Genomic DNA, 11,454 nt, shown 5'->3' on the forward strand with positions numbered 1-11,454 from the left:
AAGGGGTTCCTCAATGGGTAGGATAAAACCAACACCCATTCTTCTTATGGCTTGAGGAGGAATTTCATCACCTACATCACAAGTGCCACTTTGCTCCACTTGGGAGCCGTTATTCTCATCAAACTCCACGTTACACGTCTCCTCAATAAGTCCCGTGGATTTATTGAGGACACGGTAAGCATGAGAGTTTGTAGCATAACCAACAAATATGCCCTCATATGCTCTAGCCTCAAATTTAGACAATCGAACACCTTTCTTGAGAATGAAACACTTACACCCGAACACCTGAAAGTACTTGAGGTTGGGCTTGTTACCGGTGAGTATCTCATATGGAGTCTTGTTCAAGCCTTTGCGGAGGTAGAGCCGATTGGATGCATGACACGCGGTGTTGATGGCTTCGGCCCAAAAGTTGTATGGAGACTTGAACTCCACCATCATGGTCCTTGCGGCATCCATCAACGTCCGATTCTTCCTCTCCGCAACACCGTTTTGTTGATGGGTGTAAGGTGCGGAATATTGATGCTTGATCCCCTCATCACTAAGAAACTCATCCAAGGTGTAGTTCTTGAACTCGGTGCCGTTGTCACTTCTTCTTAATGTCAAGATCTTTGCATTGTGTTGACGTTGGGCTTCATTTGCAAAGTCAATGACGGTTTGTTGGGTCTCACTTTTCCTCTTGAAGAAATACACCCAAGTGTATCTTGAATAGTCATCCATAATTACCAAGCAATACTTTCTACCCCCAAGACTATCAAAGGATGGAGGTCCAAAGAGATCCAAATGAAGGAGCTCCAAAGGCCTCTTCGAGTAAATGAGAGTCGTGGGAGGGTGAGCCTTCTCACGAAGCTTTCCTTCGATACAAGCACTGCAAGCACGATCTTTAGCAAAACTAACGTTCGTTAGTCCACGGACATGGTCCCCCTTGAGAAGACTTTGCAAAGATCTCATATTGACATGGGCTAAACGGCGATGCCAAAGCCATCCCACGTCAACTTTAGCCATTAGGCATGTCGCGGTTGAAAGATCGTGGATGTCGCCTAGAGGGGGGTGAATAGGCGCTTTAAAATAATTACGGTTTAGGCTTGAACAAATGCGGAATAAACCTAGCGGTTAATTTGACAAGCACAAAACCTACAACAACTAGGCTCACCTATGTGCACCAACAACTTATGCTAAGCAAGATAAACAACTAAGTGATAGCAAGATATATGACAAGAAACAATATGGCTATCACAAAGTAAAGTGCATAAGTAAAGGGTTCGGGTAAGAGATAACCGAGGCACGCGGAGACGACGATGTATCCCGAAGTTCACACCCTTGCGGATGCTAATCTCCGTTTGGAGCGGTGTGGAGGCACAATGCTCCCCAAGAAGCCACTAGGGCCACCGTAATCTCCTCACGCCCTCGCACAATGCAAGATGCCGTGATTCCACTAAGGGACCCTTGAGGGCGGTCACCGAACCCGTAGAAATGGCAACCCTTGGGGGCGGTCACCGAACCCGTACACTTCGGCAACCCTTGGGGGCGGTCACCGGAACCCGTCAAATTGCTCGGGGCGATCTCCACAACCTAATTGGAGACCCCGACGCTTGCCCGGAGCTTTACACCACAATGATTGAGCTCCGAACACCACCAACCGTCTAGGGCGCCCAAGCACCCAAGAGTAATAAGCTTCTCAACTTGTAACTTCCACGTATCACCGTGGAGAACTCAAACCGATGCACCAAATGCAATGGCAAGGGCACACGGAGTGCCCAAGTCCTTCTCTCTCAAATCCCACCGAAGCAACTAATGCTAGGGAGGAAAATGAGAGGAAGAACAAGAAGGAGAACACCAAGAACTCCAAGATCTAGATCCAAGGGGTTCCCCTCACACAGAGGACAAAGTGATTGGTGGAAATGTGGATCTAGATCTCCTCTCTCTTTTCCCTCAAAAACTAGCAAGAATCCATGGAGGGATTGAGAGTTAGCAAGCTCGAAGAAGGTCAACAATGGAGGAAGAACACGAGCTCAAGAGGTAAGGTAGAATGGGGAAGAAGACCCCCTTATATAGTGGGGGGAACAATCCAACCGTTACCCCCCACTTCAGCCCCGCAGAGAGCGGTACTACCGCTTGGCCAGCGGTACTACCGCTCCCCCTCGAGGTACTGCCGCTGGGCCCAGAGCGGTACTACCGCGGTGGTCAGGGCGGTACTACCGCACACGGGCGGTACTACTGCCCCCACTGCCGCGGCTAGTACCGCAAAACCCGACACGGAAAAAGACCCCTCAAATCGAGGCGGTACTAGCACGAAGCCGCAGCGGTACTACGGCTGGGGGCTACAGCGGTACTACCGCTGTGGAGCGGTACTGCCGCTTGTAGCACCCAAGCGGTACTACCGCTCCGGCCCGCGGTACTACCGCTGGGACCAGAGAGGGCACACTTCCACGAAAACAAGTATACTCCACGAGAAACCAAAACTGCCATAACTTCTGCATATGAGCTTCGAATTGAGCAAACTCAAGCTTGTTGGATACAAGACGACGAGTAGCATCAAATAGAGGAGTGAAACCTCCAACCGAGAAGAACCGGCATAACCTCCAACATCGAAAACATCATAGAAGATGTGAGTGAACTCCGTTTTCGATGAAATCGAGCTTGTCATCAAGATGACCATAAGCTCCAAAACTCCCAAAGAGAAGAACCAAACAAGAACCAATAAAGATGATGCAAGGATGCAATGGTTTGAGCTCTCTATGAACGACACGATCAAGCTACTCATCGAGAGCCCCCCTTGATAGTACGACAATCGATCCTATAACCCGGTCTCCCAACTACCATCATGAGACCGGTAAAATAGAAAACCTATCAAGAGCAAACCTTTGCCTTGCACATGGTCCACTTGAGCTAGATGATGACGATCTTGACTCCCTAAAGATGGACCACCTTTCTTGATTGCGTTGGCTCGATGAAGACTAGTTGATTGCTCCCCCATACTCCACTATGGGTGAGCCACCCTTCCACACATCTTCACAAGTCCATTGTCACCACAATGGATGGCAAGCTTCAAGCATTTGATCTCTTCATGATGCTTCACTTGAACTTGCACACCGCAACATCTTCACAAGTCCATTGTCACCACAATGGATGGCAAGCTTCAAGCATTTGATCTCTTCATGATGCTTCACTTGAACTTGCACACCGCAACCTAAGCCCACAAAGAACTCTCACGAAGATCATGGGTTAGTACACAAAGCGTAATTGACAATGCTTACCACACCATGGGATCGCTTGATCCCTCTCGGTACATCTTCTACGCTTTGTGAGTTGATCAAGTTGATTCACTCTTGACTTAGTATTGATCAACCTTAAATCTTTTCAACTCTCTTCATTTGGATGATTTCTTGAAGATATACATGAATGATCACACAATCTTCTTCTCCAAGACATGCTTGCAATAAGCTCAACTCTCACATGACCAATCTTTGGATAATTCCTTAATAACACCTTGGTCACCACATAAACTCCTTGAAAGCAACACATGGACTTCAAGAAATGCCTATGGACAAATCCTTCAAATATAACTCAAGGCAACCATTAGACCATAGAGATTGTCATCAATTACCAAAACCAAACATGGGGGCACCGCATGTTCTTTCAGCGGTCTTAGTGGGTCGCTCTGAAAAGTTAATCACATAGAGACCGTTCTCGACATGCCCAACAAAGGCTACTTTAAGAGTCTTGCTCCACAAGAGGGCCACAGTATCAATATCAAAGAAAGTGGCAAAGCCCATGATAGCAAGTTGACGAACGGAAAGTAAATTGTATGCAAGGGACTCAACTAGCATGACCTTCTCGATCGTGAGATCATGAGAAATGAAAACTTTGCCGAGTCCCAATACCTTAGAAGACGAGGCATCACCCCACTCGACATTGGTGGGCATAGATGGAATCTTGTGCACGTGCACCACCAAGTCCTTGCTTCCGGTTATATGATTTGTAGCTCCACTATCGAGCAACCATGATCCCCCACCGGAAGCAAACACCTACAAGAGATCAATGCTTGGTTTTAGGTACCCATTTTGTAATGGGTCCTTTGATGTTAGTAACAAGGGTCTTAGGAACCCAAATGGACCATTCAATATACTCATGAGGAGAACCAACAAATTTGGCATAAACATGCCCATCACTAGCACGACATAACACATAAGAAGGATTAAAGTCGCCGGCTTTGTTGGATGGGGTGGTATTGCCCTTCTTGACACCGTCACCCTTCGCATTGTTCTTCTTCTCCTTGGAAGCACCCTCTCCCTCCTTCACAAAAGTTTGCTTGAGAGGAGGAGGTCGTTTGGTCTTGTCATTCTTCTTCTTGTTCTTGGGCTTGGGTGCGAACCCAATCCCCTCCTTGGCCACAACTTCCTTTTGGTTTCTCAAAAGATTGTTGAGGTTCTTCTCACCTTGTATGCATGACACAAGGCCTTTCTCAAGTTGCTCATTCAACTTAGCATTCTCCTCAACAAGGTGCACATGCTCACAACAAGGGTTAGTAGCATTTGCATTATCAATTAACACCATATGAGGAAAGGTGGCTTTCTCCTTAGTTAGCTTTACTTGGAGTTGATCATGAGACTCCTTGAGGCTAGCATGAACACCTTTCAAGACTTTGTGAGCCTTGTCGAGAATGTCAAACTCCTCTTTAAGTCTAGCAAGATCAACCCCAAGTTTTGCCTTCTCAAAATTTAGCAGACGAGACACAACAAGAGCATGATCAAGATCTTTCTTTAACTTAGCATGATCATCGTTGTATGACTCCTCAAGAGCCAAACGAAGACCACGCTCTTCATCAAGAGCATTGGAAAGATCCGAAATCTCATCGGCATAGTCACGACTATGCCCCTCCATCTTAGAGATGTTATCTTCGTGAGCCTCGATCATGTCATTGGCTTCACCAAGTTGTTCCAAGAGAGCAACGAAGTGCTTCTTGGATTTACCCTTGAGTTTACCCATAAAGGTCTCAAACTCATTTTCCTCCACATTTGTCCCCTCATGTCCATCAATGCTATCCGTCGAAGAAGGATGATTAATGATGGTAGTTTTGATGTTGGGGGTTACCTTGTTGGTGGCTTTAGCCATGAGGCACTTGGCGGTGATGTTCTCATTGGGTGAGTCAAAGAGAGACACCCGTGGAGTCTTCGCAATGGCAACGGAGGCCATGGCAACCGACTCACCATCTTCATCATCATCATCATCCTCATTGTACTCTTCTTGTACCACCAATGCCTTGGGAGGAGTCTTCTTGGTGAAGTTGCTCTTGTTGGGGAACGACTTGGCCTTGTCCTTTCTAATGAGCTTGCCACCATTGTCTTCCCTCTTCTCGTAAGGGCACTCCACAACAAAGTGGCTCACATTGCCACAATTCAAGCAAGTCCTCACTCGTTGCTTGCCCTTTGCGCCACTTGAATTGCTCTTGTTGAAGTTTGGCCTTGTGTTCTTCTTGCTCCAAAATTGCCTTGAAGCAAGAGCCATGTGTTCATGATAGGCATACTTCGTATCTTTGAGGTTGCCCTCCTCTTGTTCCTCTTCATCCTCTTCCTCCATACTAAACTTGGCCTTTAGAGCAAGGTTGGGCTTATTTACTCTTTGAGAGCGAAGAACCGCATTGTCGGCAGTCTTATCCAAGATGCTCATAGCAACAAACTCATCCAACACTTCACTTGATGACAAGGTGTGGAAGTCCAGCCTTTGATGAATTACGGAGGACATGGCTTTGTGGTAGGGCATCATTGCCTTGAGGAATTTGCGCTTGATCCAATTGTCATCCGTGTCCTTACTTCCATGATCTCGGAGAGAGACCGCGAGTTTGGTTACTCTCCGAAAAAGCTCACGAGGTTCTTCATCTTCTTTCATTGCAAACTCGTCGGCTTCATCTTGCACCACTTCATAGTTGGAGCGTTGAATGCTTGCGCTTTCCCGATAGAGGGAAACAACTTGGAGCCAAGCATCTTTGGCCACGGTGTAGGGCCGGAGATGAGGAAGATCTTCTGGTGGGATTGCTTCTTGGATGATGAAGAGAGCATTCTCATTGAATTGATGATCCACAACTTCTTTAGGAGTGAAGTTACTTCGGTCATGCGGATAAAAACCTTCTTCAATGATTCTCCAAAGGTTAGTGTTCACATGATTTAAATGACGCTTAAAACGATAGAACCAAGAATCAAAATCTACATTCTTCTCAATCTTAGGGGCCGGGCCGACATGATTCAAATGAGTGGAAGGGAGCGGTCCACCATAGACAGGTGGAGGTTCCACATGGGCAAAGATGCTGGTCCCATTTTTACCACTAGAAGAAGGAGCTTTCTCGCTAGTAGCTTCCCCCTTGTCGGAGGTAGCATCCGTCACCTTGTTAGCGGGATCACCCACTTTCAACGGTGCGGTGGAAAGTTTAAGCCCTTCTAAGAATTTATTAAACATGCTTTCGACCTCGGTCGTCATGGAGGTTTTCAATGTGTCCAACGCCACATTGAATTCCTCACGAGAGACCGCGGTTCCCCCATCTCCCGTAGACGAGACCGGATTCACACCGGAGTGCTCCACCACACCGTCTACGACGTCAACCATACTCTTTGGATGGTAAAGTCCTTAATAAAGAGACGAGGCTTTGATGCCAATTGAAAGGGTCGATATAGTTGATTAGAGGGGGGTTGAATAGGCAACTAACAATTTTTAGCTTTTCTTTACCAAATTAAACTTTGCATCAAAATAGGTTGTCTAGATATGCAACTAAGTGAGCAACCTATATGATGCAATGACAACAAGAACGCAAGCAAATAAGAGATATAACACGAGTAAGCTTGTGAAAGTAAAGGGACGAGATAACCAAGAGTGGAGCCGGTGAAGACGAGGATGTGTTACCGAAATTCCTTCCTTTTGAGGGGAAGTACGTCTCCGTTGGAGCGGTGTGGAGGCACAGTGCTCCCCAAGAAGCCACTAGGGCCACCGTATTCTCCTCACGCCCTCACACAATGCGAGATGTCGTGATTCCACTATTGGTGGCCTTGAAGGCGGCGACCGGACCTTTACAAACAAGGTTGGGGCAATCTCCACAACTTAATTGGAGGCTCCCAACGACACCACAAAGCTTCACCACAATGGACTATGGCTCCGCGGTGACCTCAACCGTCTAGGGTGCTCAAACACCCAAGAGTAACAAGATCCGCTAGGGATAAGTGGGGGGAATCAAATTTCTCTTGATGGAAGTGTAGATCGAGGCCTTCTCAACCAATCCCGAGCAAATCAACAAGTTTGATTGGCTAGGGAGAGAGATCGGGCGAAAATGGAGCTTGGAGCAACAATGGAGCTTTTGGGGGAAGAGGTGAGTCAACTTTGGGGAAGAAGACCCCCTTTTATAGTGGGGGAAGCAATCCAACCGTTACCCCCCACTCCAGCCCCGCAGAGAGCGGTACTACCGCTTGGCCAGCGGTACTACCATTCCCTCCCGCGGTACTGCCGCTGGGCCCAGAGCGGTACTACCGCGGTGGTCAGGGCGGTACTACCGCACACGAGCGGTACTACCCCCCCCCCCACTGCCACGGCAAGTACCGTAAAACCCGACACGGAAAAAGACCCCTCGAATCGAGGCGGTACTAGCATGAAGCCGCAGCGGTACTATGGCTGGGAGCTACAGCGGTACTACCGCTGTGGAGCGGTACTGCCGCTTGTAGCACCCAAGCGGTACTACCGCTCCGGCCCGCGGTACTACCGCTGGGACCAGAGAGGGCACACTGAGAGAGGGGAACGAGCTCATCAATGAAGCGGAAAGGCCCGGAGGGTGTGCAAAGAAAGTGTACGTGATGATTCCACCCTAGCCTTTCCAAAGCGGACCTCCTCTTGATAGTACGGTGATCCCTACGAAACTAGTCCACCAAACTAATTCGAAAGTACTACACCGTCTTCGCTTCAAACTCCGAGGGGAGGGAATCGTCTCGTGCCCAAGTATGAATCTCTGAAAAACTCAATGCACACGATTAGTCCGCAAAAACATTGTCATCAATCACCAAGATGTCTTAGGGATAAATATGCCCTTACAGCGGCCACGTCTACAAGGTCACTGTCCGCTCTAAGTTAGTCTTGTTTTTTTTAATTTTTAGTTGAACCGAAATATCGTTCGTTTTATGTATTAATATGTCCGAACTTAAGTGAATTCCCGCATGTTTACATGAAATTTGTCTGGTTTTGTTCTAATCCGGTTTGAAATGTATGTGGGCATGGTTGGATTGTCAACTCCGACATCAATGTGTCGTTTTATGAGTTTTAGGAGATGCCCTAATGTTTTTTTAAGAAGATTGACATCTAAAAACTAGTATTTTTTCATGGGCCCTGGTATGTACTCCCTCCGTTCTTTTTGGCTCCGCATATAAAGTTTGGTCGGAGTCAAACTACACGAAGTTTGATCAAATTTATATAAAAAATATGAGTATTTACAATACTAAAACTATATAGTATAAAAATACATTTCATGGTGCATCTGATAATATTGATTTCATATTGTGAATGCTGATATTTTTTAAGATGATGTTAGTCAAATTTTACAAAGTTTGACTTTGGCCAAATTTTATATGCAGACTAAGAAAAAACAGAGTGAGTACACAGGGGAATAAAGCCAGCCTTTTTTTTTTGAATCCAAGCCGGCCCTTTGGTTGGGCGAGCGATATCGCCCCTCGAAGCATCCGTCATCCGTGTTGCGCGCGCGCGCTCTCTCTCTCTCTCTCTCTCTCCATTGCTCAGTACCACCTCTCTCCCTCTCACCTAAAAGTCTTGTACCAGAGATTTGAAAAGATCACACAGACTAGCTTTTAGGCGCTTGCCTTGCCTGCAAATTGCTGTGAGCTGCTGAACACTTTGCCTAACCCTCCTTCTCCATCTTCTAGACAGCCATGGAAGCATTTGATGAGGAGAAGCCCCTGCTTAATGTACAACCCAATCCTCAGGTAAATCTCTCGCCTCCTCTTCTTTTCTCTCATGCAGATGATCATGAGAGTAATCTCTTCAGTTAGGAGGAAGAATACGAGTAATTTCGGTCTTCTCGATTCTCTGCAACTTAGATATTCTGGTACTGCGCTGCAGGATGTAGGTTCAGAATATACCAGCGATGGCTCAGTTGATATCAACAAACGCCCTGCTCTGAAAGGAAGTACAGGCCGTTGGAGGGCATGCTACATGATTTTAGGTACTATCAAAATTCAGACAGCAATTCATGCAAACTACTCCTGTCCATCTCGTCCTCTTCTTACATGCTAGTACTATGCTAATCCACCACTTGAACGCATCCTAGGTGTTGAGTTTTGCGAATGCGTGGCCTTCTTCACGGTCTCAAGGAACTTGGTAACCTATCTCACCACCGTGCTCCACGAAAGCAAAGTCGCCGCCGCGAGAAATGTCTCCGCCTGGGTCGGCGCCAGCTTCCTCACGCCGCTCATCGGAGCCTTCTTGGCCGACACTTACCTAGGAAGATACTGGACAATGGTTGCTTCACTACCAGTCTACATTCTTGTAAGTAGTACAACAAGATAACAATCAAAAACCTCTTAGTTTTCAGATTGTATTGTAAGTATGATACTTGCAAGTTGCAACTCTGATAGTGATAAACACTTCATTCTGTCAGGGGATGCTGGTCCTCACAGTGTCAGCATCAGCCCCAACATCTTCCTCCAGCGGCGGCGAGGTTCATCGCACCATGGTCTACGCGGGGCTCTACCTCGCCGCGCTCGGGGGCGGCGGCATCAAGCCCTGCACGTCGACCTTCGGGGCCGACCAGTTCGACAGCGCCAACCCGGCGGAGCTGGCGAAGAAGGGCTCCTTCTTCAACTGGTACTACTTCATGATCAACCTCAGCTCCCTCCTGTCGAGCACGGTGCTTGTCTGGCTGCAGGACAATGTCGGGTGGGGGGTCAGTTTCGCGATCCCGACGGCGCTCTTGGCCTTGGCCCTCGCAGTGTTTGTTGGTGGCTCGAGGGTGTACAGGTTTAGAGAACCCACAGTGAGCCCGTTCACCAGCCTCTGCCAGGTGGTCGTCGCGGCCCTCAGCAAGTGGCGTGTGCAGTTGCCCGATGACGTCTCCCTTTTCTACGAGCTCACCGGTTCGTCTGAATCAGGCCACACGATTCAGCATACGAGTCAATTCAGGTAGTACTCCCTCCAATACTAAATCAGCAACCATTAATATGGATCGTAGGGAGTACTTTACTTCAATTATTGCAACAAAATAAACAGTAGTTTAAATGTGCATTTGGAAACAATTCATTTGTATTGAGCCAACTATCTGATTATAATCTTCAGATTCCTCGACAAGGCTGCCATCATGCTGCCACCCTCAGACAAAACACGCGTGGCGCCGCCGACGAGTTCGTGGAAGCTATGCACGGTGACACAGGTCCAAGAGCTCAAGATACTGCTGCGGATGTTCCCCGTCTGGGCATCGTTCGTGATCTTCCACGCCGTCACCGGCCAACTGTCGTCGACGTTCATCGAGCAGGGGATGGTCATGGACAACCGTGTCGGCGGGTTCGCCATACCACCTGCCTCCCTCTCCGTCTTCGGCGTCTTCAGCGTGCTCGTCTGGGTGCCCGTCTACGAGGCCACGCTGGTGCCGCTCGCCCGGCGCTGCACCGGCAACCGCAAGGGCTTCTCGCAGACGCAGCGGCTCGGGATAGGCTTCGCGCTGTCCGCGCTGACCATGGTCTACTCGGCGGCGCTCGAGACGAAGAGGCTGGCGGTCGCGCGAGCCAGCGGCCTGGCCGGGCAGAACGTGCCGGTGCCGATGAGCATCCTGTGGCAGGCGCCGTCGCACGTCCTGCACGGCGCGGCGGGAGTCTTCGCGGGCATCGGCATGACGGAGTTCTTCTACGACCAGGCCCCGCACGCCATGAAGAGCCTCTGTGCGGCGTTCGCGCAGCTCTCGATCGCGTCCGGGTTTTACTTCAACACGATTGTGCTTGGTGTCGTCGCGGTGGTCACCACGCGTGGCGGGGCGCCTGGGTGGATCCCGGACAACCTGAACGAAGGGCATCTGGACTATTTCTTCTGGATGGTGGCTGCTCTCAGCTTACTCAACCTGGCGCAGTTTGTGCACTACTCCGTGCGGTGTAGAGAGAAGACAACTTCTTCACCCCAAAGAGTGGCACTTCCTTTTTGAAAAGGAGGAAGACCCCGGACCTCTCTGCATCTTGAGCGAGTAGCCATTAAAGAGTGAACACTTGACACGAGTTTAAAGTATAAATCCTTTTCTATATGATTACAATAAAGTTGGCCTCTTCCATCATAGTGATAGATAATCAGTGTGGCGTTCCGTGACGCTTTGTGCCATGTTTAACAGAAGCTCGCGATTTATTTAAATTTATGATGTACATAAGCTAAGAAAAACGCTTATTCTCAGCCGGGTTTTTTTCGAACGCGCAAAAGCTTTACGCGTCCATGTAT

General features: G+C 48.4%; 1 protein-coding gene across 1 annotated transcript; it reads left to right on the forward strand.

The window, feature by feature from the left end:
- Window positions 1–8,686: 8,686 nt before the first annotated feature.
- Window positions 8,687–11,454, forward strand: LOC109733578 (protein NRT1/ PTR FAMILY 8.3). The gene is made up of 5 exons (XM_020292798.4): window positions 8,687–8,966; window positions 9,103–9,205; window positions 9,311–9,528; window positions 9,641–10,161; window positions 10,315–11,454. Exons 1-5 carry the CDS (start codon window positions 8,913–8,915, stop codon window positions 11,168–11,170), a joined length of 1,752 nt encoding a protein of 583 aa, XP_020148387.1. The 5' UTR covers window positions 8,687–8,912; the 3' UTR covers window positions 11,171–11,454.

The sequence above is a fragment of the Aegilops tauschii genome, chromosome 7 (genome assembly GCF_002575655.3).
Source record: "Aegilops tauschii subsp. strangulata cultivar AL8/78 chromosome 7, Aet v6.0, whole genome shotgun sequence".
NCBI classification, from domain to species: Eukaryota; Viridiplantae; Streptophyta; class Magnoliopsida; order Poales; family Poaceae; genus Aegilops; species Aegilops tauschii.